General features: G+C 44.2%; 1 protein-coding gene across 13 annotated transcripts in view; it reads left to right on the forward strand.

Moving 5' to 3' along the window:
• ADCK1 (aarF domain containing kinase 1) overlaps positions 1–22,028 on the forward strand; it is an 81,994-nt gene that overhangs the window by 25,781 nt on the left and 34,185 nt on the right. For all 13 annotated transcript variants that reach the window (XM_042814918.1, XM_042814919.1, XM_042814911.1 and 10 more), the window contains one exon: positions 8,320–8,523. In XM_042814918.1, the coding sequence (XP_042670852.1) occupies positions 8,320–8,523 (204 nt within the window). The remainder of the gene's footprint in view (positions 1–8,319; positions 8,524–22,028) is intronic.

Raw genomic sequence — 22,028 nt, forward strand, 5'->3', positions numbered from 1 at the left:
GAGCTTGGAGCAAAATGAAGATGGAGCATAAGCAGATGATCAGCACTGGCTGTGCATGTACCAGTCAGCAAGGGTAGAGATCAACAAGGTGACTGTGGCCAAGCAGCACTGTTTCCTCCTCTCCAGTGACTGCTGGAAGAGATGTACCTCAGCCAATCAGAAATGCTTCCCTAATTATGTGGTGTTTTGATTTAGGACTTTGTTGCTGGGCCTCTCCTTTGTCAGCTATACTTATTGTTGAAAACCATACTGTGAATAAAGGTATTAGTGTGGGAATATGTGCAATGTAGATGCGAGCTGTCTGCGTGTGCTTGTGCATGGAAATTTGTGGTTCTGATGACCTAAAGGGTGGCAGCTTGTATATCTGCGAGTGGGCTGCCTTGGAACGTTAGGAAAAGTTTTTCCTGATTTCCACAAATTTGCTTAAGTAATGAAATGTGTTCCTTTGCTTAAATTTCAGCTTTTCAAGCATTTGTGATGCAAGGGCCCAGCAGCAACACTAGATTTCAGCTGACACATTCACTGTGATCGTCCTTCCATCTTGTCAGGGTTCACTGCCTGTGCTAGCTGAGTGACACCTTGCTCCTGTATTTGTGGAACTGGGAGGCTGTGAAATGGTTGCCTCAGTCTAAAAAGTCATTTCTGTCCTTTATCCTTTGCAAGCTATGTGGGTAGCTCCAAAAATAATGCCTCCTGTTTGTTCCCACAGAAACTATAACAGATACAAAAAACCACAGTAACACTATTTGATAGAGCAAATTCTCAGCTACAAAACACAATTTTGAAACATAGTCACCACTATCAGCATTTTCAGCAGCAATGAATAATTTCCTATATGCTGTGCTTGTTTTTTTTTTAAAAAAAAAAATAAAAATCTGCACCAGAGGAGGTGATCTGCTGTTGCTTCTGCTGAAACACCACTCACCCCTGTGTTTTTGGTCTTCATAAATGTTCAGCAGTCATTGGTGAATGTTAATAGGTGCTGTTTTTTTTCATGGGGAGGGATTCAGTGATGCACCTTCTCTTCATCCACAATAACACATCAGATGCCGTTCTGTCAGACTGCCCCTTTGCTGGCATCTTGTACGGGGCACAAAATGTAATGTGTATGTAACAAAATGATGGAAAAATTCAGTCTCTGCTCCCATACCGCCACTGCCATCCATCTGCCTTTGATGTCATAGGAGGCATTACTTTCAGAGCAGTCCTTATATAGCTCTCTCTTTCCTGCTTCCTGGCTGTTTCACTGGCTGCCTACGGTTGTGCTGGAATTTCTGAAGGATTTTGGTCTCTGCCAGGACTCTTATGAGGTATAGCAGTCTGATCTGGGATTTGAATGAAGCTCTCTTACCCCTGAACACAGCTGACTAAAATGTACAGGACTGAAAAGGTACCAACCTACCTCCTTAAGTGAGAACATGTGGAACGCCTTCATCTCCTATGGGCAGACAGAAACCCACAGAGAAATTTTTGTAAGTGTTGTGCATGACTTACACAAATAATGAATTATTAGATTGTGGGCTGCATTGCATCAGGAGTATTCCAGTTCCAAAGATACACTTTCAGCTTGCAATCAGCAGTGCGATCAGTTAGTATTAGTGGAAGGAAGCATTTGAGTGGGAAGTCTCTGGTGTGCATAAGAATGAGCTTTTGTAAATAGTAGGAATAAAAGGTAGTGTATAAAGGAGGCAATAAGAATTCCATTTTGTATTGTGTCTCAGTGCCACATCCCTGCTGTCATCAGTTTGATTACCAGGTGGATAGTGCTAGGGAAGGCAGTAGTAGTTATATTAACTGGATGCTATTCAGACATGTTAAAGGAGATAACAGCCTCTTGGATGCAACCACACTGTTGTTTCAATGGGTTCTAGGCTTTCTGTTGTTGTTTTTAAAGCACAGAAGTACAGAAATATTTGTCAAGGCATGTGATTTCAGTCGCTCACAGCGTTAAACTGGGGTGGACTTCCTTCTGTTCCTCTCCAGTTTGCGCTGCCTTGGATTATTTAAAGATACTCTATAGATCTGCTAGTCATGTGCATGCAGCCCCACCGTTATCAGGATTTCCAAGTCTTTACAGTGGCAGAGAATTTAATAAATACAGAAGATCCTTGGAAACCAGTTGAGTCACAGCAAAAAGGTTGCCCAGTGTTATTGGAATATGGGAGTTGAATGCACCAAATGGGTTCTTCGGAGATTTTAATGATGGTGGGAGCCACCCCATTTCGTTCTGTCTCTCACTGCAGCTGATCAATAGGGTGATTCTTGTCTTGATGCCTTGAGCAGGAGTGTTTAAAGCCCTTTAGACGTTTTATTACAGGTAATGATCTTGTGAGTCTGTAACATGGGGGACAGCAATCCTGAGTTTTGTAAAAAGCTTTGTGAAAGCACTTCTAGAGATGAAAAGCTCCATATTAAATCGGTTATTGTTGTTTTATCATGAATGTCTGGGCCTTTACCATTAAGCTCTTGGCTTTTTGGACAGTGAGTGCCCCTGGTGAATGCTGTACAAAATGGTGTTTAAAAAAAATGACTAAAGATTGTTGTTTTGTGGAATACCACATTATTTGCTTTTTTGTGAGAACTGGAAATAGGAATGGCAGATTTGCCTTTTCTTATTGCATGTATCTCCTTTCTCTCTTGGACAGTAATTCTGTCTAATCAAAACAGCCCCTTAACATTTCACATCTCTTCTTTATGGTCTCTTCTCAAATGCATGTTATTTTTTTCTTGCCTTTCTCTGCCCTATTTGCTTTTTCTTCTGTACCTCATTCTGTGATGGAATGTCCAGAATCTAAGGTTAGTTTTGTGCTTTCAGTTTATACGATAGCATTTTGATATCTCTCACATCTTTTTCTCTTTCCTTGTACAGTTACACACCGTTTGGTGGTTTTTTTTTCTTTTTTTTCTGAGGCCTACAGGGTGTGCTGTGCAGGTGCCTTTGCTTAGCCATCTGCAGCAGCATGATGCATGTGTTCAATGCTTACAAGTAGTTTAGAACCCACCAGAGTGTGTGGGTAGGATACATTGCTCCTTTTGATACATGCAACCTTGCAGCAGTAAGTGCTGACTGTGACCTGCTCGTCTCCTCTCTATGGGAGGGACCTGGCAGCACTTATTTTTCCAGTGTTGAATACTTTCTTTTGTATCTCCTGCAAGTTATGTCACTGTGCTGTTCTCTCTCTTTCTACTGCTAGCAGGGAAATTAAAACTTAGTCTAAGAGGGGATTAACAGGACACTACTGTTAGTTTTCAACAGTGATGAAGAACATCCCATTGTAGCCCCTTCTGCCTTACGGGTGCTACCTGTTTCCCTTTTCAGCACATTTTTTGGTGTTTTTGCTGCTAGCTTAGCCTCAATGGAATAACAGCATTGCAGGTGCTAATGTGGACAGGACTTCTGCAGTATCACCTTGTCTAAAATTGCTCAGAGAAAGTTGGAATGAAGCTGTGGTGAAAACACCGCTACGTGTTGCACCCTTGTCCTATCCAGAGTCTCCCACTCTTACTGTCCATAGTGCTCTGGGCTTGTTGTTGTGAGGATGGAATTCTGAGCATGGAATGGGACAACTGAGCAAATGATGTAAAAGAATGCTCTTACATCTTGTCCAATAATTCATTGTTTTTCCTTTCACTTTTAGTGGGGGAATTTATTGAAAGGCACTAGAAAGCCCTGATGAATATCCCCCCCTTTCTCTTGTATTGACTGTTGCATTAATGTGCTCAGAGTGTTTTAGTGGACTGGTGAAGAATGATTTCTTTTTTTATTTTCTCCAAATTCCTGTTGGCTTTTTTACATCGGTATCACGGATAACAAGATGATTTTTTTAGTGCTCTTTGTAATTAGTGTCTCAGCTAATTTAGTTGATACAGAACAAAAGCTAACAAGATGGTAATTTCCCAGATTATTCTGGACTTTCTTAAAAGCAAAAGACCATTTGTTCCCCTTCGGTTCTCTGGAAGCTAACAGTTTTAATGCACAGTCTTTTTTTCTTTGTTATCATTATTAACATTTCAGCTACCTTTTGAAATCATGTGCGATTTTTACATGATTGATGTTTTCAGCTTTTTAAAAATATTGATGTGGAGAGCATATCCCCACTGTTAGCAGTGATGGGCAGGCCTATGGCAGACTTCCCAGAATCTGGCAGTGGCAAGAGAAGGCATCTCCACCCCCCTCTCTTGCTCAGGTTGAGAAGTAGGGGGGATCATAGAATGGCTTATGTTGCAAGGGACCTTAAAAATCAAGTTCCAACCTCGTGCTGTGAGCAGACTTGCCACCCACTAGACTAGGCTGCCCAGGACCTCATCAAACCAGGTCTTAAAGTGAAAATGATTGGGCAGGAAGCAGTGTGGAACTGCTGCTGTTCACCTGTCCAAGTGTGCTGCCCTGTGCGGGGGTGAGAGGAAGGAGCAGCTGTTCTAGACTCATCTTCCTGTAAAAATCGAGACTGATGGGCTTTCTGAGGAATTTGTGGTTGCAGTATTCTTGTAGGCAGCTCTCATCACCAGGAATTTCTGCTGACTTGTTTGTTATGTCTTTGACTAATTGCATTTCAGATTCTTCTCTCTGCATCCCTAATCCTCATTTCACGTTTTGCCAACTTTGAGTATACCCCTCAGGGTTGGAATGACTCTTCCGAAGGGTTTTTCATATGAAGAATGCTTCTGCCTCTTACCTTGCTGTCCTAAGTGGCCTTTCTGAGCTCTTTTGTTGCCAGTTCTATCACTAGATAAAATACTCAAGTTGGCACCAGGAAATTTTAGCTTTGGTGTTTATTATCTTCTAAATTAGTTCCTTCATTTGAAGGTCAGATTAATGTCTGCTCATTTGTGGCACCTGCATATCTGTTGCTTTGCCAGGGTCTCTGAGCAAAGACTCCTTCAAAAGCAACAAAATGGCTGAGCAGCCAGATCTGCTTGTACATCAAGAGTAAATTAACAAATGTCATTGTGCTCTCCTGCTTGCAGAGACTATATGCTTCATACCAGAGGTGTCTCTAAATCTGAGAATTCCTGCTTTCATTATGGCCCACATGGAACCATTTTAGTAATTAGTGTTAATCCCAGTCTAGTCTCAGGGTTTAGGCAAGCCTCATAGGTTGGATAGCCATGCTGTAAGCTAATAGACAATTGATCATGCTGAAATTTGGAGAGAGTAGGGAGTGAGAAAGAGATGCCCATGTGGGTAGGGGAAACAGCCATCTGCACGCTCAGACAGCATTTGTGATCTGAAGTGCTTCCTGAGGGAGGCTTATTCTTGGTAATCCTCTGTATGTGAAACGCTTCCTTTCTTTGCAGCATGCTCCTAGGCAGGGTGCATACAAGCAGGTCCATGTCTAACTAGCTGTTGTTCCTAGCTCTTTCCCCAGTAAGAAGAATTTTCAAGGTATTGCTTATGTAGCAAAGCAGTATCTTGTGAGATTGCTTGGAGAAAGCTCTGAGGCATTCTGGGGGATTTCTGTTCACCGTGCAGTTTCTTTGAGATAGGGCAGAAACGTGGGTCAACAGAGGCAGGCAAGGTAGGAGGAGTGTGGCTCTCTTACTTTGCCTATGGCTAGGATAAAAGAAACAAATACTACATTTGGACCGTGACCTGACTTGACATCAATTAATAGCAGTAAGAATGTTTTTCTCCTGAACACCTTGTCCTTTGTGATAAGAAAAGAGACCTTGACAGCGAGATTCACAGTCCTGCTTCATTCTCACCTTCACCTTTAATGAAGACTGAAGTTTCGTTGAGTTGAAGGCTACAGTTAGGTTTTCTTTTTCCAATATATGTTGTTCAGTCAACACTCTGGGCAGGAGCTGCTGGTCCCTTATCCTGACAGCCTCTAGGGCAGCTGTCTCAGTGTCAGCCAGACCAGTCATAAACATGCTGCGGAGAGTGCTGGGTGTGGGGCTCCTGATCCATTTAACTCTTCTGTCAGAGTGTCATTGTCTCTGTTGTTAAGGATTGCTGTGATCACAAGGCAAAACTAGGTTCTCTGCTGGATGGATAAGTTTGGGAGGGCTAAAATTTCCTGTCATGTCTGCAGTGACAGGCATGAAGATACACCTTGCATCCAAGTGTGTCTGCATTGACTGTATATGCAGTTACTTGAGCTTTCCTTCCTCCCAGCTGCCTTTGGTCATTCACCACCCAGCCGTTTCCCAGTGATCCTTGCAAGGTGGCAAAATACTTTGGGGCCAGTGCCTCTGGTCCCAGCTGGCCAGTGTAAGACAGTCCTGTCTTACAGCCCTGGCATCTATGTCTGGTGCTTTACTTTGAGCCATGTAGCAGCCCAGAGCCTTTCCTGCTGCATCTTGTGGGGATCACAGTCCATGTGCTGGCCTTCACTTGGTGCTGGAGGTTTTTGAGTGCATCTGCAAGGAGGCAGGCCTGGTGCTGTGTCCTTCTTGTGCCCTGGGCTGCAGCTGGCCCAGCACTTTTGGGGAGTCAGCCCCACTCAGCCTTCAGCAGGACTTCCTCTGCTGCTAGAGGACTATGCAGAGGGCAGTTATCAAAGCTGCGCTGCAGGCTGCATTCCTGTAATGGGCTGAGTTCCCTGTGCTGTGACAAAATAGCCAGCTGCTCTGGCTTCCTCCTTCCTCCTGCTTTCCTCTTTCATCCCATTATTCCCTTCCCATGTTCTCCTTTGTTTTCTTGTCCTTTTCACAGCTTCTTTTCCATATCCCCTTTTGGCCTGCTTTTTCTTCTGCACATGGAAGGGAAAAGCAGAAAGCAACCAGGATAGAGCCCTGCTTGTTACAGCAAGAGCTTCAAAGGAGGTGTGTAAGATTTAGCACAGGAATATGGGAGGCTTCAGGACTGCTTGTGGAGGTTATTTTCTACCTATGCCTCTGTGAGAGCTTTTGAGCAGGCAGTATGCTTAGATAAGCATGTTCTTTGTGCATTTATGCTTGCTTGTGTGTGGCCACGTAGGGAAAGTGTGTGTGTGTATGCGTGCATGTGTGCATCAAGCTGTCAGATCTCACATGCAGAGTGTGAGAGACTCTCATATTCTCCTCACACTCCCCCTGGCCTGTATTTCATGCACTTGCAGCTCAGCACCCAGCCTGTCCCCTGACATTCCCAGAAGCAAGACATTTGCCGTGCCCTGTGGAGTGACATAGCACTGCTTTGCATGGAGGGCAGAAGTGGCCACTAAACAGAGACTGTGGGTGTGGATGTACATGTAGTGGCATTTCTGCATTTTTGTGATGGTATTCATCTCTACCACGTACTTTAAGGCTTTCAGTAGAGTTCCTTACCCCGGTATCTTGGTATTTCCTGGCCAGACGAGGTCTGCACTGCGGGATTTGACCTTCAGTGACTTACAACATGGAAGCCGTAAGAATTTAGGGGCCTCTATGACGACAGATGCTGAGCACTGCCAGGAGATGGGCACATAGTTGCTTTTTGTCATTGATTTGCTTAGATTTTATTAACGTATCGGGTAAGCTTATCTGAAGTTTATGAAAGAATATTGAGTAGCTCTGTCCTTGGCAGGAGGCTTTCCTACTGAGAGTAATAATAGCAGAATAAATTATTGTCAATAAAAGACGTGGTAACTGGTTGGCTCTTGAGAGGCAGAGTGAACCTCAGGAACGGGCAGGTGGTTGATGATGGTTTTTGTCATTTGCATGCTTTCTGGCTAGTGTAAGCAAAACTAGTAAGTCTCCTAATTCTCAGTCCATAAAACTACTGTCACTTTGTTGGCGATGTGAGCAGTAAGACTATGAAGTGTCTGGACTTGAGTGGTGTAATTTCTCCTTTTTGCTGAGGAGTGTGAAGAACTTCCACGTATTGCCCTTCCTCACTACCAGAGATATCTGTAGTTTAATTATTTTTAATAATATTTTTTAATAGACTCTTCTTCCAGGCTCCAGATTATTCCTAGGTTGGTATCTGCAATTTTCTTCTCACTTGAATTCTTTGTTCTTTCAAAGATGGTCCAGTATTGTTTGTAGTACTGACACTTGTCTTTTGACAAGAGTTCCCAGTGCATCATAGTGGTGGATAATAATTATGGTAGACGTTATGTTATGTGTGAAGATGTAGCCCTGGGCAGAGCCAAAAGCTGTTTGGATGCCTGTGATCATGGTGCCTGTGCAGATACATATGGAAGCCCCTTATGCTCTGGAGTATCTTGTCCTGGTCTACTTCAGTCCCACTAAATCAAGGTGGAGTCCTAATAGTTAACTTAGGCAGACGAAGCCCAAAATTAAGAATGGAAATTCCTAGAGTGTTTCAACAGCGGATAAATAGAAGGTGTACGTGTGGTTCTGTGCATGTAATAGGTAGCAAAAGGGCTTGGCTGATGTTCTGTCTCTCTGCAGGTGCACCTGCGCTCTGCTGAGCGCCTCCGAGAGCTGTGCTGTGCCAACCGAGGCACCTTCATCAAAGTGGGCCAGCACCTGGGGGCACTTGACTACCTGCTGCCAGAGGAGTACACCCGCACGCTCAAGGTGCTGCACAGCCAGGCCCCACAGAGCACCAGGCAAGAGATCGAGCAAGTCATCCGTGAGGATCTGGGCAAAGAGGTAAGGGCTGTTCAGGGCAAAGATGCATTTGCAGGGCTCTGTGAGGAAAGACTGCTTTCCCTTGACTGCAGTAGATCAGTTCCAGCTGGCACTGACAACCCTTTAGATTTTTGAGCCCCTAATTAACCTTCGAAGAAAATAATAGCATAAATCACTTTCGGTGCTTGCAGTCAGGTAGCATAATATCCAAGGAATTTGTAACCATTAACCCCCAGCAGGCTGCATCACTGAGATCAGAGGTGGGTGTCTGTGTTCATCAGATATAAGGAAAGTAACTGTGATATTTAAAGAGAGCATTCTGCTGCTTTTTGTCTTGCCCTGTATGAGAAGAGATCTGCCTTACAACTCCCAGGCTGACCAGGGGCATTTCAAGGAGCACAGCTGATGTGGGAGGGAGGAGGAAACTGTGCAAAGGCAATAGTAGAAAAAGTGGAATTGCTGGGTGAGAGACAGGCTGTTGAAGAATAGAAGCAATGTGTACATACAGAGCTGTTGATACAAAAGAGGTTTATGGGGCTCTTTGAGGGTGTTTCAGGAAGTCTGTGTGGTGAGGAGGTGTGGAGAGAACAAGGGGGTTTGACTGAAGTATTTGCACCTACCTAGTAGATAAATTGTGGATGGATTTGGATGTGGTGGTGGTTGTTAGAAATGACAGTTTGTATCTCCCTGCAATTGAATGGCAGGGTTAGCGTCAGCTTCTGGCCTGTGTTCTCTTTGCCTTCCTGCAAGCTAGATGCTTCATTTCTCGATGCTGTGTCCTCAGAGCCTGGCCAGTACCAGCTGTGTTTCATAGCTCAGTGGATAGATGGAGCAGGACAGGCTGTCTGCTTCCTGCTGCTCTATGGGGCTTCACCCTGCAATCTCACTTCTGCAGATGTGGAAAAACCACCTTGAGGTTAGCTGCTACTAAATGATCAAAACAGCCACCCCTGTCTGCCTGTGTGGTGTCTCTCAGAAGCAGAGCCACATGCTGAGGAGATGGGCCCGTCCTTCTATTCAGCTGCCACAGACATATCCTGGTCTCTTTCAGCATTTTGGGAGCTAGGCAAGCTTTCCATGCCTCATTGATTCCCAGCGAGACAGCTTGAATCCAGTCTCCACAGCAGCCCTTTTTCCTCTTAGCATTCATAGCACCCACATGGGCAGTGCTGGGCGATATTTAATTTTAAAGAGACAGGGGGGATAAAAAGATAGGAATGGGAAGAGAAAGAGCAAATGCTAAAGAGAAAGAGAACAATGATTGAAAGAAGAGAGAAATGAAAGAGAATGGAATATATGAAAATGGAATAACTGGTGAAACTGGGAGGTATTAAAATCACAGGTAAATGTCCATGGTTATTAGTTACAAGGTGGTAAATTTAGGATTTTGTTTGTTTTTGTAATGATTTTGTAATGATTCTGGCCCCTCACAAGCAGCTACTGAAGATGTTCAAGAGCTGAGTGAAAATTGCAGGAACGGGAGCAGTCTCAGTTGCTGTTAAGCTAAAGGCCTCTAGAAACTTTGACCATCAAAATTTCTCACATCAGCATACATTTACACTACTGCTGGAGAGTTTGTTGGGCTCCAGGGAAGACTGAAAGGCAAAACAGGCCCTTACTGAGAACTTGGCAGGGATTGAGTTTGTTGCTTCCACTGCTCGCTTAGTTCAAAGCTGGGAGAAAGGGCTGGGGTGAGCCAGAGGTTGACTCTTCTCTCTGTTGAAGGCAAATCGTATAAGGAGCTTGAATATGTGTAAAGCCATACATTTAGAAGGATGTCAGTCCAGCCTTGCTTTGTGGGAGCACTGATAATGGGAAGTAGTTTCTAATTGCGTGATTAGCCTGCACCTCCAAGGAGACCACCCACAGTTAATTAACTGGCTTTTACACCAGTGCAAGGACAAGCTTACCGTTTGTAAGAATCCTCCTGCAGCCGTACAGTCATGGAGCTTGCTGCTTGAGCAGGGTGGGATATGCTGATGGTTTTACTATGATTAGTGAACAAAGCATGTGAGGCAGGTGGTCCTGTGCTTGGGTTTCTGAATCAGGATGTATTTTTACAGACAGCGGTGTTTGGGGGACCCAGCCTTTACTTAGTCAATGGGCTTTGCTCTCTTTGTGTTCCTACCCTTGTGTTGGCATGGCACTAGTGCTGTGCAAGAGGAGACATACTTCTTGTCTGAGAAGATGTTATCCCTGTACAAAAACTGTTGCTAAGAGGGAGGCTTGCCCTTTTGTCACTACTTTAAATTGCTCGTGGAGATCCCAACAGTTTCTCTGTTGAGTACATGGGCCTTTTTCATCCACTGTTGAAATATAAGCATGTACACCAGGGGAGCATGGTCATATGCAATGCCACATGGCCATGTGAACCTACCGGGGAAAAGAGCTTGGATGCAGCAAGTTACTAATGCCCTGGCTTTTGCTATGACGACCTTAATCACTACAACAAGAAACTTCCCTGCCACTGAGCTGCTGCAGTCTGAGAAAGGACAGCAGGAATAGGAGAATCTCTTCTTACTGTTATTTCTGTATGAACTCTTGGTACAGCATGGCAGCCTTTGCATGCCAGCAATGGCAGAGAGGACAGTCTGATTCCTTTATTTCAGGAATTGTTTATCTGCTCTTCAAGCACTGCAAGACACATGCTTAGTTCTGATGTGCAGGACTGTTGAAGCGTACTTGACTCTGTGGGAGAGTAGTAAAGACTTAGTATGTTGTTGGGTATTGCACTGCATGTCCTGCAGCATCCAAGTTGTTCCCAAGGGAATGTGAAATGCTTTCTTTAGCTGACTCTGTATGTTATACTGGAGAAGATTCACTTGCCCTACTAGATGACAAGGTCTTCAGATTATGATGCTGCAGATCCTGATATGGCCCCAGCCAGCCACCTCCCAGGCTGGCAGTGTTGTTAAACCAGACCAGGATGCCAGGAGAGTTGCTTGTTTACCCCAGGTTTGCACAGAGTGGTAGAGTGCTCTGCGTGACTGTGCTGCTGTGACTCAGGTAGTGGTCAGTTGCTCTCACTCTTGATGCTGTGCGTCTGATACCAGATGGCTCTCACAAACATGCTGTATATGCCTTGGCAAAACCTCTGAGTCCAGGTCTCCTGTTGCTTGTGATCCTGATTCTAATAGTACACCTTAAGCACCCTCTAGTAATGCTGTACCAGGTGTGTGCTTTGAAGTTGGCCCTTGTGTACATGACTACCAGACACGGGGAAATTGCACTTAGGTCAGTGAAAGCCTCTTGTGCCTGCTGTGGGTTTTGTATCCAGCAGAGGAGATGTCCTGTTCCTCTGTGACATTACCAGCCTCTTTTTACACCCCAGAGTGGGGGCTGTGATGGCAATAACTCTGCATGCTGCTGTAGTGAGCACAGGGCTGGCTGTGGGACAGGAAGATCTGGCCCTTTTCCCACCCCTCCTCTAGTCTCTCTCAGTAGGCCTTTCAGGGCTTTCAAGCAGCTGTCAATAAAAAAAACACATTTGTATTAAAATTATAATGAGGAATAAAAATCTTCACTTTTTTCAATAACTTGAGTTATAAAAAAGAGATTTTTATCAATTATGAAGGGGATTTTGGCCATAAATAGGTAATTTAAAGAGTCTGTAGATGGATGGTGAATAGCATTAATGTCACCCAGAACAAATGGGCTTGCATTACTCAACTGGAAGGCAGGAACAGCCACTGTATGGGTCCTGCTGCTATGACAGGCTCCACTGTGCCCCATCTCTGCCATTCTGTGGGTATGAGCATCTTGGTGCTGGTGGAGTTCAGTACAGCTGCCCCTGCACAGGGACCGTGCAGGTGCCAGCTGCCCAAAACCAGGGCCCCAGTGCTAAATGCAGAGGGAAGGCAAACAGGGAGCTTTGTGTGGGTCACGCAGTCCTCCTTGCTCTGTCACTTGTGTTCCTGCATGCTCTGCTTTCAGGCTCCAGAGTTATTGATCCTTAATGCCACACCAATGACAAGCTGGTGTCTTTATTCCCAGGGAGCTTTGAGACAGGGTGCTCCCTCCTGCCCTGCGTGAGGAGGCTTTTTTCTTTTCCCAGGTGCACTAAGCCCCATTGCCCATGAAAAGGAAAGTTTTGGTGTATAGGTGGGAAGTTAATCTTCTTTGTCATCCTTTAACTTTACTGATTTACAATAAAAAAAAAAGTTGGACAGCAAAATTTCTGAGGGATTACTTTTCTTTTAACCTTCTGCAAGAAACTGAAATATTTGAGTTCAGAAAATGCAATGAAGAATGGCATGGAAAGGAGTAATTCTGGTTTGCAGAATTAAATTGCAGAATAACTAATCTTTAATTTGCAGATTAGTTAGGTGCATAGGGGTTAATATATAGCTTACCTGCATGGAATTTATTGGCTCAGTGTGTCTCGTGTGCAGATGGTAGGGTCTCTTCAGTATAGTTTTCTGAGAGATTTGATGACACCTGAAGTGTTGTCCTGGTGCAGGTCTCAGCTGGTAATGCACAGCACATCTGTGCCAGGTTGTGCTCCACGTTTTCACCCCGTGAAGGTGGTGGATGTGCTCAGCAGTGCTCTATCCATAGACACAAACCACATCTCAGCACATGGGTCACCGTTCCAGTTCCAGGCTTCTGTATCTGCTGTACACTCAGAGGTCTATTTGATGCTCTGATACAGGCACAGGCTGGGTATAGCAAGCTTGATTTTCTCTGAGGGAGCAGGGAATCCTGTCACTTGTCCATCCACTGATTTGCTAATTTCCTACTTGATTGTGCCCCATTTGCATCTCCTGTTTTCTGTCAGAATTTTAGGTCTGTCCAGTTGTTTAGCTCTTGACCCATCAAGAACTTTAAAACATGACGTGGTGAATCTGGTATCTTTTGGCAAAGGTTGTCTGTAGGCAAAACAAAGGACATAAAATAACGAGTTATGGGGCCTCAGCTTGGTGTGCCTGCATTTTTCTAACATGTGGAATAGACACAGCATTTTCGAGTTTTTGAGGTGTGCAGGCAATCTGGTGAGCTGTTTTCTGGTACTGTGGAATCAGTCTGAGAGTTTATGATTCTGTGAAGGGACGCTGAGCTTCAATCTTTCCTGAAGATTTTCTTTCTGGTAAAAGGGTTGCTGTGGGTGAGAACATGGCAAATCCTCCACATGGGAAGCCTTACGTGCAAAAGTGCTTTGAAAATTGAAGCAAGCATTGGGATCTTGGGAGTTTCCAAGTTCTGTCCACCATTAGTGAGCCAAGTGTTTCAGTCCATACTAAGCAGGCCAGCCTGAAAAGAGAAAGTTTTCTAATGTTCTCTGTATAACAGTCAAGTTACGTTTGTGAGCATTAAGCACATTTTGCACTTATTTTCTGTAAGATTTGCAGTGCTTTGGTTTTACAAGGTGCGTGATCCAGAGCCAACACGTGAAGCTGTCTGTGACAACTGAAGCAATAAAATCACGTGACCTACAGCTTGTGCCAGGAGAGCTCAGCTGAAGCAAACCAATGCTCCTTTCCTTTACAAAACTCACATCACCACTCCATCTCAAATTGGCAGATTCTCGGAAGAGGCTGTTAAGCACCAGCCCTTCCAAATTCCAAAAGATTAGTAGAAAATATACATTACTTGGCTCATTTCTGATAATGGATGGAACCATAGTGGTATCAGTTGTGAGTGGAGAACAAAGCTAATTTTTGCCAAACATTTTATTGGATGTAATGGATTGGTTCAGGTCTGTTAACTGTTATTCCCATTTATCAAGAAAGGGCAGAAAGAGGCTAGAGCAATTAAAATTACAAAGGCTTGTTAAAAGGGTTTATACTAAATACTCAATGTAACTTTTGCTGCCATGTCCTTTGTGGCTTGCTGGCATCTTTGACCCTGCTGGCAAGGAGATACCTAAGTCCCTGAGGGGCTCCTGTGTGCCCCTCTTTTTTTTTCTTTTTTGTTTGAAAGAGCTGAGACCAGTTCTTAAGAGCATGTCCTGTTAAAGACACTTAGAATCATCAGGACCAGCTCAGAAATTTCAGGTTGGCTTTTTTGAGCTAACTTTTTGAGACACTGAGTGGTTCTCAGTGTGTGAGCAGGGTGGAAGGGAATGATACTGACTGTATTGGCTCTGTGGGTCTTATCTCTCCACTGACTACACAGCCACAGCATGTTGATGGCAGTGTGCATGGCAGAACAGCTCCAGTGACTTGGTGTCCATTACCTGGTGAAGGAACCGGTGTAGCCTGGTCAGTGGCTAACTCTGGTCCACTCTCCTAGCATTGCTGACAACAGGGCAATGGAGTGAATCTCAGTTCTTGGCCCTTCTTTGATGAGGTGATTCCCTCAGTTAACGGTGAGGGTTTTTTTTTTTTTGTTTTGTTTTTTTTGAATGGGTGTCCCTGCTTACATTAGATAGAATGCTTTGATTCAGCCACAAGGGCCCAAAGATTCTGAGCTACAGAAAACAGAGCTAGATAACAGGGAAGCCTCTGAAGAGTGACTGATCTCTTTCTGTTCCAGGAGTTGACTCTGTTGCTCTTTTTGTGTTGTTCTGTGCTGTTTTTCGCTGCATCAGCCCTAGGGAGGGATGTAGGGCAATTGGATTTTGGCCCTAGAACTGTGGGTTGCTGGATTGCTCAGAAATGCGCGTGAATTAATAAAAATTAACCCCCTGCCTTTGTTTCCCTAGCCAACTTTTCTCCTTGTAACAACCTCTGGCAGTGCACCCTTGGGGTGCCAGATGAGAACTTATCAAGGTGGAAGACAGATGAGCTGTTCACCACTGCACCCCGGACTGACAGCCTTTCCCTTTGCAACGCCTGTCACCTTGCAGTGGCAGCAGCAATGCTAGGTCTGTAAGTGCAGTTGATTTATGTTAACTGTTGAAACGATAATGTTTAATCTGTAAAGCGCTAATCTATTTTTTATGTTGATTATGAATAGGCCAGCTGTGCCTACTTTCCTATTCATAGAGTTTAGTGAACAAGCCCATTTCACAGGCGGGTTTTGGAGGGTGATTTACATGAGAGTAGACACTGCTTTAAGGAGGGTAAATCAGCTGAGTTATGTCACTGAACTCGAGACCTGGCAGCCCAACAAGATCTGAGGGCAAGGGAAGAAACATGGAAGGAAGAGGAGGAAGGGACAGAGAATAAACAAACAGTAAAAAGAGCAGATGTATCAGAGTAGAGCCATGAATAATAGTGGAAATATGGGCAGGAGTGGAAAGGACAGACTGATATTCAAAGGGGAGTTTGACAAGAAGGAAGTGGGAATTGATGTGGCTGGCTTCACACAGGGCTTTCTTCCCTGGATTAGTTCTGAAAGCTCTGGCATCTTCACTAGGGGAAGCATTGTTGCCCTTCCCCAGCAGGGTGTCAGTGATGCTTTTGGCAGAGATTCAGTTGTAGATTTCATTTGCTGTGTTATTTCTCTTGAACGAGTGTTCTGGATCTCCATACGTTCTTTCTGAGAGTATGCTGCCAAGGACATGAACTCCAGGGTCCCATACAGTTACCCTACTTCTGCTTCCCTTCAGTCACTGCACCTTTTCTATGTGGGGTGGACTATACAGCTGTGCCTCTTGCCAGATGTACAGGTGTTTTAATATTTCATCAAGGTATAATCAGTACCAGTAACTGACTCACTAAAAGAGATTAGATTTAGGTTAGATATTGGTGAGAAGCTCTTTACTATGAGGGTAGTAACACACTGGAACAGATTGCCCAGAGAAGCTGTGAATCCCCCATTCATGGAAGTGTTCAGGACCAGAATGGATGGGGCTTTGAACAGTGTGATCTAGAGGCAAGTGCCCCTGTCCCTGGCAGGGACTTTGGAACTAGATGATCCTTATGGTCCTTTCCAACTCAAACCATTCTGTGATGAGTTTAACATCTCCAGCAGGGCTTTACTGTCTTTTAGCATCTTTCTTCTAATGTAGTGAGTGCATTATATCTGCTTCATGAAATGCATGCCATTCAGACTGATAGCCTTATCTACCAGGCTGCATGTACTTCCATGTCTACTTCAAAGCTGCTCTTCTAAGACTCTTCCGTATTCTTCTGGGTAATGTTGTACATCAGTAACACTTTATCTCACTTGCATTGATATAATTATGTCCACAGCCTAACGAAGCAACGTAGCTGGGCGGAATCTAGCTAAGACTGGGGCTTTGTACTCTGCCTGTTTTTATCGTGTCACACTTCTGTCTACTCTGGTGACAGGCTGCTGGGCAGTGCAATGCAGCTTCTGCCATTCCTGCTTTTTGTCTTAGGCCTGGAAGCATTTTTACACCATTCCTTTCTGAAGAAACATGGGAATAATGCTTGTAGTACTCACAGGAGCACTGATCTCTCCTCTCTCCACCCCCTTTCCTGTCAGTTTTAGGAGGTGGAGTAGATGGGTCTGTTGTAGCATACACTCACATGTAAGCAGTGTGCTGTCCTCCCAGATCTGTACCCTGCAGTGCAGCACTCTGTTTCTCGTGCACACCCTACCTCTTCAGAGACACTCCAACAACTATCCTGGCCCTCTTCTTTACGTGGCTTTCTATGGATCTCGTCTGCCACTCCTCACACAAACTGTGCACAAAGATGCACTGTGCTGTGCTATCTCCTTTTTTGTGTGCAGATTTGCATGTTGCTAAGATGCTTGTAACTCATCTCTTAACTCCTCACCACTCTGCATAGTCACGTAAACCTGCCCATAAACCTGTTTCCTCCCAGCCCTTTCTCTCTTATGCTTCTCAAAGCCCCCAGGCATTAAAAACTGAGTCAGAGGCGTTTAAGATGAGGTACAGGTGATGTCTGCTCCCAAAGGTCCCTATATATCCTCAGGCTCTGGCAGTTGGTTATTTCTCACAGGACTGCTGCTGTAGTTCAGGCTTACTGCTGACAGGGCCCTTGGGGCGTCTTTGCAGTCAGCAGAGCCTTCCCTCTTCCTGACCATGACTAAACTGAGCCTGTTGTTGTAGATCCATTGACCCTTTCCTGCTCTACTTTCAGCCAGTTTGTGGCAGGAATGTATTTATGCCAGGAGTCAAAATGGTCTTGGAAGTTCATTTGCTTCTGTGTGTTTTCTTAAATCTCACTTTCTTGCTTAATGTGCCAGCTTAGCCCCATCTCTGGAGCATTTCCTTCCAAATGTGCGACAGGCCACTGATAACTGTAGGAGAGATATGGTGCTTGGAATATGTATTTGGGAATGTGATCAAGGAGTTATGAGAGTACTGGATACCTCTATGTATCTTGCTGCATGTGTGGCTTGGGAAGAATGGGAACTTTGAGTGGCAAAGGGCAGAACAGTTGTATTTCTGTCACCCATCAGCACTAGGTGACTCATAGGTGGAATGGTTTCAAGCTACAGCAGGGGAGATTCAAGCTGGACATTAGGAAGTATTACTTTTCAGAAAGGGTGGTCAGGCACTGGAATGGACTGCCCAGGGAGGTGGTGGAGTCACCGTCTGTGGGAGTGTTCAAGGAAAGGCTGGATGTTGTGTTGAGAGACATGGTTTAGTGGGAGCTATTGGTAATAGGTGAACGGTTAGACCGGATGATCTTTTAGGTCTTTTTTAACCTTGGTGATTCTATGATTCTAGTACTTGATGCTCTAGTCATTGACAAGAGTCCACTATGCCAGGCACTATACAGGTGTGACTGAAAATCAGCTTCTATCCTAGAAAGCTTGCAGACTTGATGTAAGAATGTAACAGATCAACGCTGGCAGAGTGTCAAAGGCAGGAACCATCCTGGACTGTCAGGTCGATATTAAGTCATGAATACTTGAAGGTGAAGGAAAACAGACAATTTTGGTCAGCAGATAGAAAGTTTTTGGAAGATTATGAAAAGAGCATGGTGAGGGGAAAGGTGTAAGACAGAGTGAGTTGAGGAAGTTGGGTGGTGGTTGTTTTTTTTTTTTTTTGTCTTGGAATACTTATGGTCCAGACAAGACCAATGTGTGTATGTCAAACCCCCAGGGAAAAAGGTGTTTTGCTATCCAAGTGTGACAGGATGGGAACTGGGCTGATAGAAGTTTTCTCATGTTCATATGGAACTACTTGTGTTTTAGTTTGTGCTCGTTGCTCCTTGTTTTGTTCTTGTTCACCGCTGAAAAGAGCCTGGTCCTTGACACTTGGCCTTTAGATATTTTTAAGTGTTAGTGTTGAAAAAACTGCTGGGGGAGGGAGGTGTTGTTCTTACGAAACATGTAAGATTTAGACCTGGCCTGGAAATGAAATCTAGAGGGAGGTCTATGTTGAAGAAAAGGCCAAGATTGCAGGCATACTTGACAGGTTGGTGATGCTGCCTATTGCAATGAGAAAGGAAACAGAAGGGATGGTTTGAGTAAGAGGATTAGGAAATGTACTCTCGCTATGTTGTCTGTGAACAAAGAGACAAATATTTGTAAGATGTCTGAGAGATGAGCTGAAATTTTTAGTTTGGCCAGTGGCAGTCTGATCTACAGTCATAAGAAAGGAGGTGAGAATTTCGTGAGTTATGACATTGGAAGTGCTGGTGAGGGTAGTGTCTGCGGGCAAAGCTTGGTGGAATGTTTCTAGAAAGACAGGAAAGAGGTCAGGATACTTCTCAGACTTGCTAACAGACCTGTTAGAAAAGCAGAAGACTATTGATGTCTTCCTTAGGAGTTAGAGGGGTGTTCCTGCTGTTAGCACTTTCAGCTCTATTGGTTGGGAGCAGAAGAGGAGCTTACAGGGAACGCAGTAAACCTCAAAGCCTAGGATCTCAGTAGGAAGGAGTCCTTCTACTGAATCATGGAATAAGAGAAACCCTTTGAGCAGACACTATGCAAAAGAACATTTATTGGCAGCAGACGTCTTCTGCCTTGCTTTCACTGCTCACTAGTATAACAAGGATGGGAAGCCTCATTTATTAGCGGGGAAAAAAACGAGAAACAAAGTCTTTTCAATTAAAACACAAAAAATGGCATGGAGTGGACAAGTTGTGTGCTCTTGAAGAACCGTGCTTTCAATCTGTCTCAAAGATTGACAGGTGTGGCTCTATCCACACTGACAGAAAGGATGCAAGAGAGGAAATATTTTTCCAAAACGACAGAGATAAAAGAGTGGATTTAATGAACGTTGTTCAATTCAAGTGGGAGACAGCTCAAGATGAAAGAGCAAATTAAGAAAAAAGGTATCATTTATATGTGCAAAGGGAGGGCATGAAACATGGGGCAAGTTAGGGCATCTTTTTTCCCCATGGCTTGCACCATAGGAGAGAGAGAAAGGGGCTCACAAGTTGCTTTCTTTTTCAGAGTGATGAAATGGGAGGATGTGAATGGGAATATAAATATATAAATGCCTCTGCTTTGTTCTATGCATTTTGCATAGATGCTTATATTGTGCAAAATGGTGTGCAGGGACACTGTTTAGTGTGCATGTCTTCCACCTTCTGTTCCCCAAAAGTACAGTTGCTAGGACTAGCTTGACTCTGGATTGGAAAACACTGGCCGCTGTTGAAGGCAAGTTACAGGCAGAGTGAGCTGTGGATGTTGTTTAAGGTAGCAGGCAGGGGACTAGCTGCATCAGATATGTATTCTGAAGTGGAAGGAAGTGTGATGCTGAAGGAGCCTGGTTGCTGTTCTGATTAACTGCATCTGGAAAGAGGTCCATACCAAGGTACTAGAGGGGATGGCAATTTGTTACTATTCAGAGGTGTCTGGAAATAATTCATTTCAATGATGTGAATTTCTTCTGGCTTCTAGGGAAGGGAAGTGGACTTGCAGCTTGACACTGTGATGCAGCTTCTGACTAGTTTAGGCAGTGTATAGGGTGTCCAACCTTTTGGCTTCTCTGGGCCACATGGAATAAAGAGGAATTGTCCTGCTGTTGATTGTTTACTCCTGGGTGGCTCAGCTGTGTTAATGTTGGCATTCCATGGCTTGGGAAGGTAAGAGGACACCTGATAGCTTCATCGATAAATTTAAAAAAAAAAAAAAAAAAAAAATTATCTCCTTGTCACAATCAGGAAGGTGTTCCTGAGACAGCTGGATTCCAATTTGGCCGTGACAGTCCTTGCCTTTACTGATTGAGTACTGCAATTTCTCCTATTTTAGAACAAAAGCTAGTATTTACCATCTTACCTCCTCAGCAGCATAGGTTGGTGGAACCAGGTGACTTGGTTTGTTATGATCTGACCTCACTTTTCATTGAATGTGGTTATTTGATGCTCTACAACGTGGTGTAGCCCAGCATTCCATAGGAGGATATCAGGGAGAACCAATGTTAGAGCTCAGCTCTGCTGAATTCAAGGCAGGCATCATAATGTATAGCAGATCTCCCCTTGAAAAGGACCACATTGCTTTCCCTCTTATGCACTGAAAGACACAGGAATCTTTTGTAATAAGCCTTACATTATTGTTTTGGTGCATCAGAATACACATGCTCCTTTTACCTGGATTTGTTTGGATGCAATACATACCTCTATATATGTGGACACTTATGTGTATATGTAATGTGAACACGATGGAATCCATTCAGAAGAAAAGTGCTATCCTCTGTATATCTGCAATATTATTAAATATATTGAGTTAATAAATACATATTCTTGACAGATGCATTTAGGAACCATCAATTAAGCTTGGCATTCATTAGGTGGGGAGAAGCCCAATCAGATTTCACTGACTCAACAAAGCCTCCTATAAATTGTAGGCTGTTTGTTCTGACGTTTGATAAATTATTCTTCATAATCCACTGTCTGCTGCGATAAATCTAATCTTTCAGTTTTTGCTGTCTTAATAATTCTGGGAGCAACGCTGTCACATTTTGTTTTCATAGAGGGGATAGAGAGGCTGGGGCAATAGGGAAAAAAAAAAAAACCAACCCTCATCTGCTGTCTGAGAAATAGCTTACTCTACCCAGTGTAACATTTTCTCTTGCCTAGAACTAGGTTTTTCCACTCTTGCAGGGGTCAGTGGTTTTTTTTGGTGCCATGGACAGTTAGGTCTACATTCTTGAAAAGGTGACCATTAAGCAGGTAGGTTCACATCCCTTGGACCTGATTCAGGAAAGGCATCCAGACTTTTGAAAGCAGTAGGGTCCCATTATCAGTAACGAGAATTCTAGAAGTTCTAGGAGCCATAATTCTTAGAAATGCTGCGTCAGGCCTAGAGCTGAATAACTCTTCGGCTACTCTGCCATGAGAGAGCAGGGCGACCCTGTGCTAAGCTATGTGAAGATGACAGCTGCAGTGCCCAAAACTTCCCTGGGAAACTTGCTCCTGTTCCCACGTGTGGTTCTGTCGTGCAAATCTCATTATCACTGTGCTCCACACTGTCCCATCTGGGAGGCTGCAGACTGCACAGTCTTTGTGTAAATCTCAGAAAGCTGCTGCAGTCTGAGCTTGCTCACCTTAGCAAATTGCCATCCATGGAGCTGTGATTTAGAAGGGAGTGTTCAGTGCCATAGAAAGGCTATAAAGGCAGGGCTGGCATACAATTAAGCTTTACCTGATATGATCTTCCACCTTTCATAATCTGATGGCTAGTTATTTCTTGGGTCAGAGGTTGTATCTTCGTGTTCAGTAACTTGTGCTGGATTTTCTACACTGGCTAAT

This window comes from Centrocercus urophasianus, unplaced genomic scaffold, assembly GCF_019232065.1.
Source record: "Centrocercus urophasianus isolate 14NV4802_14NV808 unplaced genomic scaffold, USGS_Curo_1.0 seq_14, whole genome shotgun sequence".
Lineage (NCBI taxonomy): Eukaryota > Metazoa > Chordata > Aves > Galliformes > Phasianidae > Centrocercus > Centrocercus urophasianus.